The sequence below is a fragment of the Diabrotica undecimpunctata genome, chromosome 1, assembly GCF_040954645.1.
Source record: "Diabrotica undecimpunctata isolate CICGRU chromosome 1, icDiaUnde3, whole genome shotgun sequence".
Lineage (NCBI taxonomy): Eukaryota > Metazoa > Arthropoda > Insecta > Coleoptera > Chrysomelidae > Diabrotica > Diabrotica undecimpunctata.
In genome coordinates, this window is record NC_092803.1 from 109,722,046 (window position 1) to 109,744,503 (window position 22,458).

A 22,458-nucleotide genomic window follows, 5' to 3' on the forward strand; every position below is an offset into this window, starting at 1 on the left:
TGTCTTCTCCAGCCCCTCACTCCAATCTCCCTCAGATCTTCCTGTACATCGTCCAGATATCTGAGTTTAGGTCGCTCCCTTCTTCTTTCGGTCGGCCTGTTTAGCATAGTTATTTTAGTGAGATCAGTCTCATCCATCCGCATGACGTGGTCCACCCACCTTAGGCGGTTTATTTTGATGGTCTTCCCAATATCTGCATCACCAAAAAGTCTATAGAGTTCAAAGTTATATCGCCTTCTCCACAGACCCTATTCGTTTACTCCGCCATATATGGTCCCCAATACTTTTCTTTCAAAGACTCGCAGTAACTCTTCATCTCGGGTCGTCATTGCCCATGTTTTCGGTCCGTATGTGAGCACTGGGCGTATTATTGTTTTGCACTTTGTTGCTATTGACATACTTCTCGCTCTTAGTTGAGGACCCCGGCCAAAATAACAGCGGTTAGCCACGCATATTCTTTTTTTTTATCTCGTTGGATGTGTTATTTTTGTAGTCTACCAGTGATCCTAAGTAGCAGAATTCTTCTACCATTTCTATCGTTTCGTGTTGCACCTTTAAGTTATTTTGTTGAATTCTTGATATGGCCGGCATATATTTAGTTTTCTGGATGTTAATCAGAAGTCCGATGTTTTCTGCGGCATTTTTGATACGTGTAAAAGCCTCCACTGCTTCATTTTGGGTTCTTCCAATTATGACGATATCATCAGCGTATGCCATTATTTGTATACTACGGGTATATATCGTACCTTTTAAGTTTATTCCCGAATCTCTCATAACCTTTTCTAACGCTAGGTTGAACAGCGTGCATGATAGCACATCTCCCTGGCGCAGTCCTCTGTTGGTTTTAAATGGTTTTGAAACATTCCCTTGTACGCGCACTTTACATTCGACTTTCATCATCGTCATTTTGTGACGCAGTCGCTTCTCAATAAAACTATCTTGTTTCAGTGGCTCAATATTTATTAGAAAAACATTTCAGACTTAAGTTAAATTACTATAAGTCTTCTAAAACAGCATAAGCTATTTTTGGAGTTTCAAATATACCGTACTTAAATAACAGTAAATATTTAATTATTTTATGTATGATTTTGATTTCACAGCTAAAATGATGCAGATAAGATGAAGCATTACACGTCAATTTGAAATTTGCGCAGTAGGCGTTGTATTAAATTTATATTGCAGTTATTTTTATTTTTAATTTGACATCTCAAAGTATTTATTATGCAAATATCGAAATTATTTAAAAATGGGTCGCCTAAATACGATTAGTGAAAGAAATTTAATTACTGCTCACCATAGAATTGTATATAGCCAAAGAGACATATCCAAAATGATAAATAAATGTTTAGTTTATCACATTATTAAACGTTGCCGAAATGAAAATAGAGTTGAAAATAAATCAAGGTTAGGTGTAAATAATATTTTTATCGACCGTGAGGAAAGACGAATTGTCAGAGAAATAGCAAATAATCCTAAAAAAGTGCATCAAATTTGCGAGATGAGATAAAAAGACGGTTTGAAAAAGGATATAAACCAGAAATAATTAGACGGATATTATGAAAGAATAATCTACATGGTCGAACTGCTAGAATTAAACCTTTTATTAACCAAAGAAATATGCGTATGAGGTTGGTGTTCGCCAGGGAGCATATTAATAAGGATTTGAACTTTTGGAATTCAGTAAAATTTGCTGATGAAACCAAAATAAACTTGTTTGGTTCCGATGGAAAAATGTCGGTGCGGAGAAAGCCGAATGAAGAACTAAAATTAAAAAATATGAAAGCTACGGTAAAGCACGCTGGTGGCGGAGTCATGATGTGAGGTTGTATGCCATCTGAAGTAGCTAACATGCATTTTATTAAAGTGAATATGAACCAATACATGAATTTAGATATAATAAGGCAGTAGAAAAAATTAGGTATAAATAACAATTACCGGCTTAATCAGGACAACAACCTTTTAACTGGGACACAATTTTCCCAAAGTATACTAGAAAGTTGGTGGAATTAATGCCTAGATGACTACAGGCTGTAGTTGATCATAAAGGAGGACCTACAAAATATTAGCAATCATTCTTTAATGCCTTGGGTTTGTTTTCTTTATTCTTGTTTTAAAATTTGCATCATTTTAGCTGTAATATCAAAATCATACATAAAATAATTATATATTTATTGTTATTTAAGTACGGTACACTTAAAACTCGAAAAATAGCTTATGCTATTTTAGAAGATTTATAGTACGAGAATTTAATTTAAGTCTTAAATTTTTTTTTTCGCTTAAATATTGAGGCATTGACACAAGCTAGTTTATATGAGTAGCGACTGCATCATTTAAGCTAAGAGCCACTGTATATTGATATATATATTATATAAAGGATAAGTTTTTCTGCTTGCCGCATAAAGGGCCGCCGCGCGCTCACGCATGTGAATTTTAAAAGCGCGCGCGCCCGGCTAAGCTTGTTAAATCATCCTATCAATCCTATAATATAAAGTAAACGAATAATGTGCTTTTAATACACTAGAAACATCATATTGATTTGCAAGCTGTTTTAATGTTTTTAGTGTCTCGTTCACTTATAATTGTTTCTAGTAATTCATGTTTCCTCATTAAAATACTAGAAGATGAACTTTAAAATACTTATTATACAATGCGAGTAATTACTAAAACTAGGAAATAATAGTAGTGACTTGTCGTTATTAAAAGTTTAATACTACAGTGATGAGTGTCTTATCACCCGGCTTTTTAACGTAAGAGATAGAAAACACAGTTACCTTGTGAAATAAAAAGAGATGAAACTCGTAAAGGTGAGAAATAATCGGAAAAACCTATAATTTATATTACATTACATTACCACTATCGATAGTGTCACACCTTTAGACGTTAGATTCGAGTTAAATCACCTCGGTCATAATTATTATGAGTAACGTCAAATATGTGACGTATTTCCATTTTTTTAATTTCGCATAAAGTAAAAACTGATTGACCACAATAAAGCAAAAATGTAAATAAAATAATTTAACTAATAGTGATTATTTAATCTAAAGTTTTAAATTATTAACCAAGAATAATTTCTACTATGATTTGAGGAGTTTCATACACTCTTGTCACGGAATAATTATAAATCCTTCGTGGATAAGTGGTTAGAACTCGACATTGCGATACAGGCATCGCAGACGATTAGAGTTCAAAATCCACATGTGGTTTTCTTTTTTTTTTTTTTTAATAATTTGAAATTATGCAAAGATCGTTTTGCTTTGAATCACTAAACAAAACTAAACAAAAACTAAAGTTAAAACAAAAAATCTTATTGACAAAACTATCGTCGTACTTTCGAAAATAAAGTAAAATCTTTTAAAGAATGTTTAAATAAGTAAAAATTCTACAAAAAAAAATAAAAAAATATCCGTGGCCACTGATCAATCGATTAGGAAAAGTCGCACTGAGATATTCGCTGACGATGCGAGAATTATGTGCAGGACAACCATCGTGTTGAAACCATATGGAATCGAAAGGTATTGGTAAATTACAAAGGGCTGGGACAATTTCATTTTGCTGAAGTTCCAAGTATTTCCGCCCAGTCAACATACCGTCTATAAAAAAAGGACCAATGACATGATTCCCTATTATGCCTCCCCAAACATTTACTTTTCGAAGACGCTGGGTACGAGCGACATAAATCTGACGAGGATTTCCTCGAGATCAATACCTAGCATTGATTGAATTGTGACGGCCATGCAATGAAAACGTACAATCATCGGTGAACAAAACGTTGTCTAAAAAATGTTCATCTTGATGTTACATTTCCATTGCAGTTTGACAAAATTCTAAACGTCTATATTGATCCCCAGGGAATTTTTCGTTGGATTTATGAAGTTTATAGGGACGGTATCGATGTCTTTACAAAATTTCACCTACTCTAAATCTTGGAATTCCACATTGTTCTCCGAGACGAGGTGTTGATTGGGCAGGATTTTGCTCAATACTTGCACAAATCAAAGTGTCCCTTAGTTCCAAATCTGGATTTACCTCCCTTCGTCTGCGAACTCCTCTTGGATCGAACACGGATCCATAAGTAAAAAAATTACGTATAATAGACTGAATTGTTGATCGTACTGGAGCCGGCCTATTTGGAAACATATTTAAAAATTTTTGTCTAATCATGTTGTCTGATAATCCATTCACATGCCACACAACAATTTGCACTTTTTCCTCGACCGTTAAAATCCTTTTCACGAATTGTTTTTTCAATAAAAACTTTCTGTTTACCGTAAAAAACACTTCTTGATTAGTTATTATTTGATAACTTGAAGGCTTGATGATTTGGTTAGCTATAAAGCAGGTAGCTGTTCGCGCGCATCCATTCCAATGTCGTCAATTGTTTTGAAAATCATTACCTGTACAGAGGAATTGATATTAACACTGAGAATTTAGTGATGGATTTGATATTAAACAGTCTTCAATGGATTATTTTCCATTCACTGAAGACTGTAAAACTGGAATTAAATTTGAAATATTTTGTATTTCTATTTTATAACATTGGAATAAGAATAAATTGTAAATAATGAGTTTTTCGAAAACTTGTTACCTAATATGTATCATTTTCTATTATTTTTGATTGAGTAAAACAAAAATTTTACCCTTGGTGTGAATTGAACCCCAGTCTTCTTATCAATAGACAACGTCTCTAACTATTAGGCCAACTCGACATACAACAATTCTTTTCGAACTGATCATACCTATTTAGTTTAGTCAAATATTTCAGTTGAGTTATTTTTATTATTAAATAAACTTAAAGATTTATAATTTAAAATCGCTACTAATTAATGTTTTTTACTATAATATATCTTAATATATTTAATCATTTATTCTAACATCAGAAATTATTAAAATAAAATATTTTCGACGTCATCCGTATAATTATGACTGAAGTCAAATAGACACGTCTAATAACTAGCCTTATCTCGTACTATCTCACAACTTAATCTGTCTTCTATCCTTTCCGCTATTTTGCCGGGTGGTAAGACACTCATCACTGTATAGTCTATTATATATAATGTATTATTGTCGTACTTTAACTTATATACTTACGGCAAATAATGTCCAAAGTACACAATGAAACCATAGGATAGATATTAAAATTTTCTTCGCCTACATGCTCTCCAAGTTTTTGAATAAATATTTCTCCTACATCATTAAAAACATCCACAAAATTGTCCAAAATTGAAAAATGAAACGATGGAGTTATCATTCTTCTTCTCTGTTTCCATTTTTGCCCTAAAAATGTATTAATACAGTGTTTTTCAATTTTAACATATTTTAACATTTTTAAAGTATTTCTAGTAGTCCTTTACGATGGGATTAGTTTTAAATTAAAATATTAAAATTTGAAAATTTATTTATAAAAAAAATGTTTGAATAAATTTGGTACCACTTTTTGAGATAGGGGACCTAGATATTCGTATTAAGCCAAAAATTTTACATAGAATACAATAGTTTTCAACTATGCACCCTTCTATGCATATAGAAAGGTACCCAGCTGCCGGACTAAAACAGGTGCTTACTCATTAGAATAAAAATTGTGTATAATTAATTAACGTTTACAAATTGTAAAGTTAATTGTTGTTGTTTGTTTGGGTTTATAAAATTAATTGTTATTTATGGAAATAAATTGTGAGAACAAAATTAGTACAGTAAAATAATAATGAATTGGAGGGATCACCTCAAATTTCTACGATACATTTAGCAGTGAACGTATTATAAAGGAAGATTCAAAAAAAATATCGGTACAGATATAGATACAATTAGTTCAAGAATTGATAAATCATCAAATTGACCGACAGGCCAAAATTATGTAATTGTATGAAACAGGCTCGTTTTTGATAAACAGACACTTTAATTTTGACTAGTATTTAGATTAACCGAATGTTCTGACACTATAACAGAATGTGCATTTACCACAATATGCTTGATTTCAATAATATGAAGCGCCTTCCTATATGATTTACGAGTAATGGATTTTTTAAATGCAAATTTTCGAAATTGATGGATTAAGAGTTATAGAGGATGTATAAAGTGTGTTTACGTTGAATGACCAATATCGTTACAGGAATTGAGACAAAGAGATTATCGACGAATATGAAGAAATCCCATATTTCGATTTCATTTCCTCTTCGGAAATTTTTCCCAAATCTTCTGAAATAAAGTGAAAATCAAAACATCAAAATAAACGTATTTTAAACTAGAATTGTGATTAATTCCCAATAAAAATAGTAAATAACATTAAAATGCTAGAAGATAAAAGCTTTCTCGATAGATTAGTTTAGACTTTTTAGATAATACTATGAGAACGATTTTTGTTATTTTGAAAACGATTTCCGAAGTGGAGATTGAAATGGCAATAAACTTATTTTTACCTTCAACAGTGGCTTATTCCCATTAAATTAGTAATTACTTTAAAATGCCACAAGAAAATAGCTTTAGAACAAAATCAAAAGGTGAACGGTGACTTTTTAAATTACTGTTTAATTCCCATTATTCTAAAATAAAGTAAATGGGTTGCTCAGTTCATGTCCAGTGCTTCAGTTTCTTGTTTTTAGAGAGATCTATTAAAATCTGTAAAAATATAGGGATGTCCCATTTAGATTATAAAAGTAAATAATATTTCTGACTAAACAGAAGTACAACAGTAGAAGAGTAATATCACGAAAGTCCAAACTGAAAGACTTCAAAATAGGATGAAAATGGGAATCTTGAGAACAGCGATTATGAACAGAAGAAAGTGGAATAAAGCTATAGAAATGTAAGAAAATGCGAAAAGTTCTTACCTGTGCTGGTTAAAAGTCCTGTTCCCAACCAACTGTGAAGATACTCGTATTGACTTGCTTTATCAATAATCTTATTTGAACTAAGGATAAATTCGATAAATCTCTCATCTGATACTAACACAGCGTCACTCAGTGGTCCAAGGTAAATATGGCAAATCGGACCGTGATTTTCTAAAAATTTTTTCATGGTACCCAATATTTCTGAAAATAAACATTATATTAATACTTAATAGGTATTATTAATTTTTATATACTACACTAATAACTCATATTTTTAGAAATCAAACGAGCAAACTATTTATATATGTGGTAAATCATATTTATTTATATTTGAAAGTTCTAAACCGTTAACATAATTTTTAAGAAACATATATTTCTTTTAAAATATCTGAAAATATTAATTATAAAAATGTAATGGTACATACACAATGTTAAATAGTTTTGCACTTTAAATGTTAATTTAATGAATATTGGACAAACCTGTGTTGTTTATTGAGTGTTGTTTATGTGAGTGAATTATTTTATTGTTAAGACTAAATGGCAATAATGCAAAAAAATGACTAAAATTGTACTACTTCAAGCAGATATAAGATAAAGACTATTGTGAAGAAAAGCTTCCATACTGGCGTATTACTTTTCTTTCTATAGTAAAATGCTGAGGCAAGCGTGACGAAACTAGCGAAACTAGAAGCGTCACGAAATAGCGATTCTTCATATCGATTCACTACTCTCGATCAACTCGTTTCTAGTCATCATATATTTATTTAAAGCAGGTTTAAGAGAAAAATTGCATAAAAAATAACTAACAGAATATAGGAGTTAAATAAAAAGTAAAAAAATTAAAAAATATCTCCAATTACATTCGTAACGATTGTCAAAATTTAAAAGTGATAAATAAATAAATAACTTTCGTTTTAAAATAATTTCATATATTAAAACATCTGAATATATAATTTACCATCAAATATTTATTTATAACCTCTATGTAAAAGATTGAATCTTCTAGCAAAAGCTGCTATAGCTTTGTTGAATCAAATGGCCAAATATATGACCTAGGAGGACAAATTCGTTAAACGTCCCGTGCTCGAATAGGTATCAATAAAGTGTTATGAATCATTTCAGCCTCTCCCAGCCTCATCAGACACTTGGCTGATACAAATTCAAACTCGGAAAGTCCAACGAATGTCTCCTAAAGCTTCACCACTGCAGTGGTTAGCGTACAGAGCGTACCATCTGCTTTGGCGGCCATGAACGAAAACGATATAATAATATAATAATATCGTTTTACGATATTATAATATTAATATAATATAAAACGATATAATAATATCGTTTTCTGTCCTCTGGGCTATGCGAAATGTGTAAGAGATTAAATCTTCTTAAAGATAAAATCTTCTTAATAACTCTTCTTAATAAAGAAGATTTAATCTTCTAAAACTAAGATTAAATTTTCTTAATTTTTTTTTTTATTTAACATCCAATGTTTATTGCAATCTGTCTCATTATAAACAATAAGCAATATGTATAATATATGTACAATAACATAGTGGGAAGCTGCCCAGTGGGGAGCACCCAGGTAAAAGATAACATAAATATAATCTATAATATATCAGCTAATTTGAACTTAACAAACAGAGTTTAATACAGGTAAACATCACTGACACACATATGAGAATTACAAGGCAAAAACACAAATTAAGGAAAGATTTAGAAAACACCTGAATAGAAACTTGTTATTTCACCGCACCATGACACTATGTTCTATTTTTCCTGATTTACTAGAGGTCCAAAGGGTCTGGTCGTTTTAATCTTCTTACGTGTGAAATGTTGAGCAGATCCGTGGCCAGCGGATTTGGATGGCAGGATAGTCTGTTCTTGTATACAGAGTTTACAGCAGATATTGCTTCGCAAACTATTTGTAGCTGTAAATCGTGATGTAATCTGTGGTTCGTGATATACCAAGGGGCATTACAGATCTGGCGCAGTACTTTCGATTGGAAACGTTGAAGTTTTTGTATGTTGGTATTACTTGCTGTACCCCAGATTTGTGCTGCATATTGCCATACCGGTTTTAAAATACATTTATATATCAGAAGTTTGTTCTCCAGGCTAAGATTTGATTTTCGACTCATGTACCAATACATTTTCCTGTAGATTAAGCTGAGTTGAAGGCGTTTCTTCCAGATGTGGATGCCCCAATTAAGTTTGCTATCCAAATGGATTCCTAAGTATTTAACGACGTTATTAACTGGTAGTGGAGTGTTGTTTATAGAAACTGGTGGCGCGACACCTTTTTTTAAAGTAAACGTTATTTGTGTTGATTTTAAACTGTTAACTTGGACTCGCCAGAGCTTAAGCCAGCTCTCTAGTTTAAGTAGGTGATTTTGTAATACCTGGGCTGCTTCAGTTGCTGTAGAATTTGAAGCCATGATAACTGTGTCATCGGCATATGTAGCGATTGTTGTATTGGTCGTCGTTGGGAGATCTGATGTGAATATTAAGTAGAGGGTGGGTCCTAGTATGCTTCCTTGTGGAACTCCGGAACAAATTGGAAACAGGTTAGTGATTTCCCCACCTCTTTTGACTTGAAAGAATCGATCTGTCAGGTAGGATCTTAAAAGTGAACTTATGGGATGAGGAAATATAGATTTAATTTTGGAGATAAGACCTACATGCCAAACTTTGTCGAATGCTTGAGAGACATCTAGAAATGCAGCAGTACAGTAATTTTTTTGTTCAAGCGAATTTCTGATAGTCTTTACCACCCTATGAATTTGTTCGATAGTACCATGTTGTTTCCTAAACCCAAACTGATAATTCGGTAAAACATTACTGTCATATAAAATAAGCTCCAGTCTTCTCAGAAAAAGCCGTTCAAATACTTTAGATATAATAGGCAACAAGCTAATAGGACGGTATGAAGATACTTCCGTGTGATCCTTATTAGGTTTTGGAATCAGAACAATTTGAGCAACTTTCCATTGGAGTGGAAAATAACCTGTTTTTAATATTGAATTAAATATATAAGTAATTAAACTTACGCCTTCGTTGGGTAGATTTTTTAGTACTAAACTAGATATTAAGTCATATCCAGGTGACTTTTTAATTTCCAGATTATCAATTATTGCTTTGATTTCAGATTTCTTAACAGGTTTAATAGGTGGAGCCATTTGATATGGTGCATTTACGACTTCATGGATAGCTTGTTCTTCTTCAACTGAGACTTCCCTCTCATGCGGTTGAAATACCTCGCATAGATGATTTGCAAAAGTATATGCTTTATCTATGTCAGTTTTAGCCCAAGTGCCATTTTGTTTCCTGATTGGCATATTCATTTGTTCGTTGTGTTTAAGTTTTTTTGTTAGTTTCCACAGCGAATAGTTTGTATCATCTGCAGGTGAGAGGTTCTTTAAATATTTGTTGCTTCCACTGTCTTTATGTTGGATCAGTTTTCTTTTGAGTAGTCTGCAAGCTCTATTCAGATTTGTTTTATCTTCTGGATGCCTAGTGAGCTGCCATATCTTTCGCAGTTTTCTTTTTTCCAATATGAGTGTATTTATGTGTGCAGGATAGGACTCGGAATTGTGTTTGTAATAAATTTCTGGGGTGGACGTCCAAGCAGCTTGCTGAATAACTGTAGTTAAGTGAGCAACTGCGTTTTCTATGTCACTATCACTTTTAATTTAATCTTTCAATTTTCTTAATAAAGAAGATTTAATCTTTTACACATTTCGCATAGCCCAGACGACAGAAAACGATATTATTATATCGTTTTCGTTCATGGCCGCCAAAGCAGGTGGCAAGAGGAACATCACATTTAATAATTGGTTCACCAGTTTTCCAATTATTATAGAACCATTAAGTAATCACTAGCTTACTTCTGTTGGTACTACAAAGAAGAAGAAAAGACAAACTCCTTGAGCTTTATTGTCAGTAAAAAAATGTAATTCTGTTGTCTACACTACATCACACTGAATGGTATGTTCCGGAAAGTTTAGATAAGACACTCCCAGAAATAATACAATTCTGTAATATGACAATGAATATGCTCCATTAATAATCCGCAGATTATAGTGCCGCCAGAAATCATTGATAGTTGACAATGATACTTTTTTACTCTCTAATAAACACAGCAAGTGCAATGTGCAGATAATATACAGAAGAAATACTAAAGATTATGCTATTAGAAGGATTTAATTTTTGAAAAAGTTTAATTCGTGCTTGATAATTTTGAACCTGCCCAATGTCAAAATAATGTTTCTTAAAAATATTGTCATATTTATTTAATAATATTTCTATTTTATTTCTCTGATCTAACAATAAATATTTTAATTTTGCTTTAAAAAGCTACGTGGGAATTCCCTCATTAAAGTTTATTGAGTCTTCTGTAATGTTAATCTGTATTATTAATAAAATTCTGTATTATTAATAAAATTTGTAAATAAATCTTTTCCACAGTATTTGCATTAAATCTTTGATAAACTTCTAAATCAAAATCTTGTTTTATTTGAAAATTCGAAATAGAAATTAATCCAAGTAGAATATCATACTCGAACTCGAAATATTTATCACAAACTACAAAAAGATTAATATTTTTCTCAGTTTTACTAATTTTTATTTTTGCAATTAATTTTCTTTTAAAATATATTCTGTCATTTATATTTTAAACATATTTCTATCTTAATAAATATCTAATCTCAACTTTTCTGTCACCTTCGAATTCAAAAAAGTAACATTTGGGTCTTGGCCAGAAACTCCACAAAATTCTCTATTATTTAAATATACTTTTCATTTGATCAATGGCAGCAAATCTAGTTTTTTGGTCATTTACTATTTCATTGTATAGCAACATTATTAAGATATTTAATATTATTTGATTTGTCTTTGTGTGTTCCTTTTTCTATCTTTTTGTTTTAAACGGCACATTACTTCTGGTTTCTTCTTCTGGACAAGGTTTCTTTTCTTCTAATGCTAAATTATTTGATTTAGTAGGTGTTCGTTCAAGAACCGGTTTTATCTGTGATTTATTGTTATTCTCTATTTAGTTTTTTATAACTAAACTTTTCAGTTTTCGTAATTCACCTATCAGTTTTTCCATTGTTATAACGACATCTCTATTAATCTTATATTGTGTTTAAATTAACATATCTATCACAATTAAATCAATTAGTATATCAATAGAAAAATCATCAAGTCCATCAAGGAACAAAATTGTAGAGTCATAATCTTGTCTTCATCAGCATCTAACTTACATCGCAAACATTATGATTCAAAGGTCTTGAGCCATAAAGCTATTGGAACGTTTTTTCCATTAAAATTGCGGAATATGGATCTTGAACTTTGTCCTATATATTCTTTATTACAATCATTACAAGGGATACAGTAGATAAACATAAGATCGGATTACCTCCCACAAAAGTGACTGTACATTATATCCTGAAAGATGCACTCTTGTCACATAATGTACATAATAATACCCACTCTATGGATAATACTTCCTGTACAATCTTAGGTGTTGAAAGTAACTATAGTAAGAGTATTTTAATAGAGATCACTTTCATAACAGAGTGTGATAATTTCATGAACAAAAAATCAGGTTTTAAACATTTGAGTGAAATATACTCCTATTTAACAATAAAACACTGAAAACTTTGTTTTATTGTTATATAAAATAAATTTCCATCAAATAACGGTTGAATCCATCACCTACTTACTAACCTTGGATAAGAATAGAAGAACCAAAGGTAACAGGTTTGCCTAAGATCTGCCGCTGAATTTATTAATAATGTCCATTGCTGATAAACAACTTAATATGATAAAACTGTTTAACTTAATATGATAATGATAAAAAAAAAATTGTACTAACTAGCTATTTATATAAAACAAAATTGTACATCAAATAAATGTTTAACCTTACTTCAATTCATAAATCTGTCAGATATAATAAAAATTTTTATTTAGTTAACATACACATTATTTTAAATTGTAAACATCATAAATATATATATATATATATATATATATATATATATATATATATATTTAATTTTAGTTTTCATTTATTGTTATGTATAATTGCTTTCCAATCAAACATCTTGATAAACATCCTCACTTAGTAAGTAAATAAAAAAAAAAACTAATTCATCGTATGTAAGATATCTCTAATGAACATCATTGTAGCTTTCCCTGATTATGCCTATGAAAATAAGCGAAATATATTGGATATAGTAAAAAGACTATACTTTGTATAACAGCTGTTTACCTAAATATTTCCCTCCTTCGAACATATTATATTTATATAAATACACGTATATGCTCCTAAAATCGAAGCTCAATATGAAGAAATTGAATCGTTCTTTAGTACATCATCGGAGCCAACACTAAGTAAACTAAATACAGCGAAGTCTTGGGAGAGAGTATCATGTCTTTTTTATAATTTTTATTTTTACTGCTAAACAATATTACTTTTACCATCTCCACACGCAACTTTTGATAGGAAATTTTAACGCGAATAATACTTTTAATTGCCTTTTGAGATGTTTAGGATATAAATGTTGAAAAATTTGATAGTGTAATGAAATGTTTTGTTCTAAAATTTAGTTTGAATTTGTTTTTCTACAACTTTTCAACTAAAGCATACCCATTAAAAATATAATAATAAGCAACCTTCATTTCCACAAAAATCTTCGATTGCACTTTGTACAACAACCAAGCTTAAACAAATCCCGACCTGACTATAAATATTTTTGTATATTTAAATAAATTACAATTTTAAATTAATCAATTTATTGAACAACGCTATATATTACTTTATTTATTAACATAGTTAATTAGTTAGCTTAAATCAAAGATATACATATTAGGAAAAAATAACAGACCAAAAAAAAATTGTACACAAATACAAGTTAACAGAATTTAATGGATTTATTATCTTTTTTGATGATTTGAAAAAACAGAGTATTCTATTTCTTTAACAACGTTAGAGAACGGCTTGAGTGGACGCCTAGCTGCAGCGTTTCGCGGAGCGTCGGTAAAGAGCATGCTGAACAAACACATGCTGAATAAATACAAGACATATTGCTATTCTAAGTCATGTACACATGCAGTAAGACGGAGACCACAAGAATTACAAGAATCTGGTATAGTATAGTTGGGAGAGCATTTGACCTTGCATGGCAAGCGGCCCCAGATTTTATTATTACCACCTTTAGGGGGTAGGGGTTAGTAGTAGTGTAAATTTAAAACCGCGACTGAATTCCGCCGTTGCGTCAGTCGTCATCTTAAGTCGCGGGCTGAGTTAAGGGAAAAAATAGTGAAAGGAAGGGGAAGCATAAGGGGAAAAGAAGAATGGATGAATGACGAGATACTCAATATGATGGAACGACGGAGACAATTTAAAAACAAAGACAACAATAAATACAGAGAGATAAACCACGAGATCAGGAAGATTATAAAGCAGGCAAAAGAAAAATACTTTGAAGAGAGATGCAAATAGATCAAAGACCTTTAAAATAAATATGATCTGTTTAACCTACACAAGAAAATTAAAGCACCGGCAGCACTAAGAAAACAAAATCTAACTCGTGCAATTTTGGATAGACACGGAACTACTATAACACATACGGATGAGAAAGTACAAAGATGGGCAGAATATATCGACGAATTGTTCGATGACGAAAGAGGGGATCTGGAGCACATAGAACTTACGTCAGAAGAAATAGGTCCATGTATTACAAAAGAAGAAATATTACACGCAATAAAAACAACGAATAGTGGGAAAAGCCCTGGACCTGACATGCTTCCTATAGAAATCCTAAAAATTTTATCCATCACAAGATATTTACATATGTTTTATTGACTATAATAGAGCATTCGATAAAGTACGACATAAACAATTAATAAATGTCCTGAAATCAAAGAAGATTGACTACAACGACCTCAGGATCATATCAAATTTATACTATAAACAGCGAGCAAAAGTACGTGTTAACGAACAGCTGTCAGAAGAAATTGAAATAAGATGTGGAGTGAGACAGGGATGCGTATTGTCGCCAATTCTTTTTAATGCCTAGGCCGAACAGATCCTGAAAAACGCTCTTGAGGGTGAAACAGCTAAAATAAAGGTAAATGGAGTTCCCATTAACAACATTAGATATGCGGACGACACTGTGATCTTAGCCGAAAATATTGAAGATCTTCAGAGACTGGTGACCAGAATAGCGGAGTATGGAAAAGAGTATGGTCTAACAATGAATGTCAAGAAGACGAAATTTATGAGAATATCAAAAACTCAAATAAATAACGAGAATCTTCTAATAAACGGAACCAACGTCGAACAAGTGGACAAATATGCATATCTGAGAACAATGATTAACTCCACAAATGATTACATACAGGAGATCAAAATCAGAATAGAAAAGGCTAGAGCAAATTTTAACAAAATGAGAAGAGTGCTATGTACAAGGGATTTAAAATTGGAACTAAGAGTTAGGTTGGCGAGGTGCTATGTTTTTTCGACTTTATTTTATGAAATGGAATCTTGGACCTTGAATGCGATATCAATGAAAAAGCTGGAATCATTCGAGCTGTGGGTGTATAGAAGAATTCTGAAAATATCGTGGACAGAACACGTCACAAACAAAGAAGTTCTGAGAAGGATGAATAAAGAAAAAGAAATTTTAAATATAATTAAAACAAGAAAATTGGAATATCTCGGACATATTACACGTGGAGAGAAATACACCTTGCTCCAACTGATTATGCAGAGAAAGATCCAAGAAAAGAGAAGCTTATGGAGGCGTATAATGTCATGGCTGCGCAATCTAAGAAAGTGGTACGGATGTACATCAAATAAACTTTTCAGAGCAGCCGTCCCAAAAGTCCGAATAGCTATGATGATTGCCGACCTCCGCCGCGGAGATGGCACTTGAAGAAGAAGAAACTACTACAGTAATATTAAAAGTGATTGCACTTTTTATCGATTTCCTCGTGAAAATCATAGAAAGCATTAATGTGAACTGTGGATTGTAGCATCAAAGCTAAACAATATTTCATTTTATTAAAAACAGATGTACCAATAATTTCATAAGTTTAGTTTTAAAATTAAAATAAAAATTCAGTTATTTATATTATTGCTTGATGACATTAATTTAGAATTGAAATAAGAAAAAAATTACTTATATATTTAAAACAGTAAATCTGTATTGACAATTCGACAAAAAGTGAGGTTAGGATTGAGAACTCAAAAAAATCATTATTCAAATAATTACTTAAACTCGTTTTTAGCACAGATAATCTTTGTAAATATATTAATTGGCGTAATAACTGTAAAATAAATAAATTAGTATTTTATTATTGTTCAAAAAATAATAAGATTTTAGAAATAGAATAAAATGACATAGAAAATTCAAATTGAGTAGCATGCCGAAAGGGCCTTAGTTATGTATTTTCGGGCCTATTAGTTGAATCGTGACGTACAGTTCCACAAATGATAGGATTTAACCAATAGTATACAATGAAATAGAAAAATCAAATACTGCAGCATGTTAACAGGTAATTGGTTACGTATCTTCGGTCCTATTAGTCCAATCGTGACTTAAAATTCCTCAAATGATAGGATTTAACCAACAGAATACAATGAAATAGAAAAATCAAATACTGCAGCATGTCAATAGGTACTTAGTTACTTATTTTCGGTCCTATTATTCCAATGATCAAGAAATCATGTAGAGCAACAAGTTAAAAGAGTCTTAGTTAAATATCTTCGCTTTTATTGATCGAATCGTGAAGCACAGTACTTAAAATGATAGGATTTAATCAATAAGTTACAATCAGATGAGAAAATCAAATACAGCTGCATGTTAAAAGAGCCTTAGTTATGTATTTTCAGTTTTATTAGTCCAATCATGACGTACAACACTTTAAACGATATAATTTGACCAATGCCATACACTGAGATAGAAAAATCAAATACAGCAGCATGTCAAAAGGGCTTTAGTTATGCATCTACAATCCTATAAAACTAATCGTGACATGCGCTACCTTAAATAATATAAGTTAACCAATAGAATACAATGAGATAAAAAATTAAATACGGTATCTCAAATGATCGAATTTAACCAATAAAATACGACATAGAAATTAAATAATAAAATCATATCAAAAAGGCCTTAGTTCTGTATCTTTGGTTCTATTAGTCCAATCATGGCGCACAGTACCTCAAATGATAGAATTTAACCAATAAAATACAATGAAATTGCAATACAGCAACATGTCAAAAGGGCAGTAAAGTTATGTATATGTATCTTTGGTCCTATTAGTCCAGGGATGGCCAACCCGCGGCACGCGTGCCACTCTGTGGCACGATTGAGTCCTATCAGTGGCACGCGTAGCGTTTTGGATTAAAACACTTTCAAAAAAATTAAAACTTGAAAAACAAAAAATAATAAGAAGAAACTTGGTAGGTTTACGGAAGTTACGATAGATGCAGCATCATTGCATCCTCTGGCGAGCGATATTGCTGCGATTGGTGCACGTGATCCTAGCTGTCGTAATGTGCAATAGGACTGCGTTACCCTTGCTTAGTTTATTCTAAACTGCCCCGTTGTATGTGCACATTTTGTCATCGCGCATTGTTTCTTTAAAATTTTAAAAGTATTTGTTCGATATGTCCACGAGTAAGCCTTCGACTTCAAAACGAAAATACGAAGATGATATTGCAATTCGCGATTTTCAACCTGCTTGGGAAGAACAATTTTTATTTACTAATCGTAATACTTCAAAGCCTGTTTGTTTGATATGTGGATTGTCTGTAGCAGTTCCGAAAAAATTTAACCTGGAACGACATTATAAACAATTGCATAAGGACTTCAGCAACAAATATCCTATTGGTTCACATTTGCGAGCCGACTTTATTGAAAAAAAAAAGAAAACCCTAGCCAGCCAACAGTCACTGTTTCAGAAGAGAAGTGATGAAATGGAAACTATGGTTAAAACATCATATGAACTTTCTCTGCTGTTAGCCCGGAAGAAAAAAGCCTACTCTGATGGAGAGGAGATAATTAAAAATAGTCTGGCAATATTTGCTAAAAATGTGGGAGATGTAAAGATCAAAAATATGGTCGATAATATTGCATTATCCCGAAATACAGTCATGCGCCGTATAGATGATATGGGCCAGGATGTTGTTTCCCAAATTATAAGTGGATTAAAATCCTGCAAATTCTTTTCTTTAGCGTTGGATGAAAGTTGTGACAACACAGAAAATGCGCAGTTAAGCATTTTTGTCCGTTATACCAATGATAATTTTGAAAATGCCGAAGAGCTTCTGGATTTGCGCCAACTAGTCACAACAACAGGAGAGGACATTTTTCAACAGCTTAAAAACGTAATCGAAGTCAACAAAGTTGAATGGTCAAAATTAGATAGTGTTTGTACATATGGAGCTCCTTGCATGGTTGGTAGACTAAAGGGGTTTGTTACATTACTGGAAAACTATTTGGGAAGAAAAGTTTGTTAGTACCATTATATTATTCATCAGGAAGCTCTTTGTGCCAAGGACCTAAACATGTCATCTGTTGTTGACCCTGTAACACGCTGCATTAACAAAATACGAGCTCGGGCATTGAATCGACGACAATTTCGAGAACTGTTCGCGGAAGAAACGGAGCAAGATGGAGAGTTACTTCTCCATTGCAGTGTGCGCTGGCTCTCCAAAGGAAATGCACTCGAAAGGTTTTGGAACTTGAAGGAGTGCGTCTTAAAATATTTGCAAGAAAACAATGAACTACCCAGTGAGTGCTCGTTACTTAATGATAAAGATTGGCTTTGGGATTTAGCTTTTCTCACTGATATTATGAGACATTTAAATTTATTAAATTTAAGATTACAGGGAAAAAATTGTATTTTTCCTACTCTAGTTATTCATATATCTTCTTTTGTGAATAAACTTATGCTTTTTTGTAACGATTTTGGAGAACAGAGATTGACACATTTCACATTAATGCAGGAATTAGCAAACAAGGTCAGTAGAACTCCAAATTATGACAAATTTAAAAACCTTATATCTATTTTGCTAGGTTCATTCAATACCCGGTTTGAAGATTTTCAAAAAGACAAAATGAATGTTGACCTTTTCATAAATCCTTTTTCTATTTCTCTGCAAGATATCAATTGTTACTCAGCTGAAATACAGATCGAAATTATTGATTTACAGAACCACACTATACTAAAAACCAAATATAGGGAAATTATTTCAACTGTTACTGATCCCAATTATATTGAATTTTGGAAATTTGTACCAGCAAACAATTTTCCTAATTTACACGAGTTAGCTCTAAGATATTGTTGTAGATTTGGTTCAACGTACGTTTGTGAGCAAATGTTCTCTATTATGAACATAATAAAATCAAAATATCGGTCACGATTAACTGACATGCATTTAAAAAATCTAATTCTGTTGGCTAGTTCCGAAATTAATCCCAATATAGACGAATTAATTAAAAAAATACAAGTTCAAATACCACATTAAATAAGTAACTGTTTAATAATTTGAATTTTAGATAATAAGAAAATATTTAAGTTTTTTTGTTTAACGTTTTTATTTTATTTTTATTAACAATAAAGTAAGTTTGTTGTTATGTTTTACTTATTACGTTATTTTTTAAACCTCCACTATCTTGACTAAACGGAAAAATGTGGAATTTACATAAGAAATACATATTGTACCGTATATTATTAATGTTAGTATGTCGAAAAATTTTAGTGGCACGCCAAATTTTTTTTGTTCTCATATTGGCACTCGACTTAAAAAGGTTGGCCACCCCTGTATTAGTCCAATGACCTCAAAATCAAATACGACAAGTCAAAAGTGCCTTAGTTACATATCTTTGCTTTTATTGACTCAATCATGAAGCACAGTACTTCAAATGATAGGATTTAATAAATAGAATACAATGAGATAAAATAATCAAATACAGCTGCATGTCAAAAGGGTCTTAGTTATGTATGTTCAGTCTTATTAGTCCAATAGTGACATACAGCACCTCAAATGATAGGATTTAACCAATAGAATACACTGAGATAAAAAAAATTTAAATAAATTTGAATAGATTTGAGATAGAAATTTATAAAAAAAAACAGCATGTCAAAACAGCCTTAGTTATATATCTTCGGTTCTATTAGTCCAATCGTGACACACAGTATCTCAAATTATAGGATTTAACTAATAAAATATAATGAGACAGAAAAAGTAAATACATCAGTATGTTAAGAGGGCCTTAGTTATGTATCTTTAGTCCTATTATTCTAATCGTGACGTACAGTACCTTAAATGATAGGATTTAACCAATAAAATACAATGAAATAGAAATCAATTACATAATCATATCAGAAGGGTCTTAGTTACGTATCTTTGCTCCTATTGATCCAATGGTAGCGTACGGAGCCTAAACTGATAGGATTCAACGAACAGAATCGATGTTCGAGACAAATTAAACATGGCGGCATGTAATAATACCGCAAACTAGTAGCAATAAAACGGATTAACGCACAGAGGTGTGTGGTATATTACGTAACAGGATTTAATAAATAGCATACGATTACATACATCTCTATACATACGTCCACTTTTAGACATAGTCAAATGCTTTTCATATGATAAACGCAAAAAGCCTGCAAAAAAGCTTATAAACATATGCTTCCCGTTCACTGCATACATACACTGCTCCTTGACGCAAGGGGAGGGATTTTAACGAATAGAACGACAGAGAAAACTAAACAAGAGAGTTCCAGCGTGCCAAATGTGGAATGCGCAGTAAAACGTGGCATATTGGCGTAAAAATATATAATGGCCATATACGGTTCTTTAATACCCAGGAATTAACTTTATCTGATCATATTTAAAAACATACGGAATACACTATATATATACTAACCCGTTGACAACATACTTTGCAGATATGGATTACGATTAAGTTATGTACGACTTCCTTTGCAAAATATATAAGCACGCATAAGTACGGAAAAAAGTCGATCATCCGTTTTATAACCCGAAGGGGACCAGCAAATATTCAACGTTAAAATGTGATATAATGTAAAGGTATGATAAACCTGTTTCCTCGCACGGGTGCATACCTGTGTACCTTTACTAAGGGAATTGTAGCTAACCTTTAAGTTGATCGTAATCCATAACTGCAAAGTATGTTGTAGACTTGAGTTAGTATTTACAGTGCATATCGTATATTTTTGAAACATGATTTGGGAAATTGTTGACTGGAGGCTACTAAAGAAGTTCTTAACAAATATTTTAAATTCTTTTATAGATTATTTTCAATAATATATTTAAAATGAAGCACACAGGCTTATGAAAAACGCCTTTTTTGTAAATGGAGAGAATGTTGTTATCCATTTAATTTTTTCCTTAATTAGTTGAATAATTTCCGCTAGTATTTGGTCTAAACTTACTTAAACACTACATTAGTACTTTATCTAAAGAAGATCATTCAATATGAAAGGCAACAAAAACACTAAGAGATCTACAGAACACAACCCACCAATTAAAAAAGACGGTAGTTGAGGAAGATCAGACCAGGAAAAAGCATCAATATTTTTAGAATACTTAGCTGGTATTTTTAAAGCACATCAACCAGATAATAATAACGATAAAAACAATAAGATACTTCCTGGATAGTGCATATCCTATGACGCCCCAATAAAACCGTGCAGTCTATCAGAAGTGAAACGAGAAATAGAAAAATTCAATAACCACAAAGCACTTGGATTTGACCTAATAACAGGATTCCTTCTGAAACTACTTTCTTGTGGCATGGTTAATTTAAATATTATTGTTTTTATGTGATTACCATAATTATTGCTAGTGATTGTGACGATAATCACGTTTTTAATTAACTATTAGTTAAAGTTTTGATTTCCACTTCGGAAATCGTTCTCAAAAAAGGTCTATTGCATAAATTATTTAAAAATGTGTATACAGACTTTGTAAAAAAACGTTTGTTGAGAACGATTTCCGGAGTGGAAATCGAAACGTCAAATATTAGTGAATTAAAAATGTGATTTTCCCCACAATCACAACCAATAATTGTGGCTTGATCCCATATTGAAACAGATTGTAAATTAAAAATGTTGCTGAACAATAGCAATTTTCTTTTTAAAATCCGTTTAGACCGTTCACTAATTATTCCCCTACACAATTCTCTGGGAAAAAATATCTATAAAATAAATTCTACAACCTGAAATACAATCACCACGTATTAAATTTTTTCAATCATATTCGCGGTTTGTCAAAAAATATGAATTGTGGATATTGTTTACTTCTACGAAAAATTCATATTTTTTGACATACCGCGTATTATGATTAAAAAGTTTAATATTGGATGATTGTATTCTAGGTATTAGATCATTCAGAACGTTTTAAAAAGAGTCCCTTTTTTCATAATATTAAAAATAAAATGTCCCAATTAAGTCTGTAACCATTTAAAAATATATATATTTTATATGTAAACGACTTATCATGTATCTAAAATTTCAAGGTCTATGAGATTTAAAACAGCAATTCTATAAAAGTATACAATAGTAATAACTAATCAATATCCAGTTTACATTGGCGAGAGCAAAA

At 31.6% G+C, this 22,458-nt stretch overlaps 1 protein-coding gene across 1 annotated transcript in view; it reads right to left on the reverse strand.

The window, feature by feature from the left end:
- Positions 1-22,458, reverse strand: part of LOC140452284 (cytochrome P450 4C1-like) — a 62,064-nt gene that overhangs the window by 27,598 nt on the left and 12,008 nt on the right. The window contains exons 2-3 of the mRNA XM_072546453.1: positions 6,825-7,025; positions 5,089-5,274 (exon numbers count right to left, since the gene is read on the reverse strand). Of these exons, the coding sequence (XP_072402554.1) occupies positions 5,089-5,274; positions 6,825-7,025 (387 nt within the window). The remainder of the gene's footprint in view (positions 1-5,088; positions 5,275-6,824; positions 7,026-22,458) is intronic.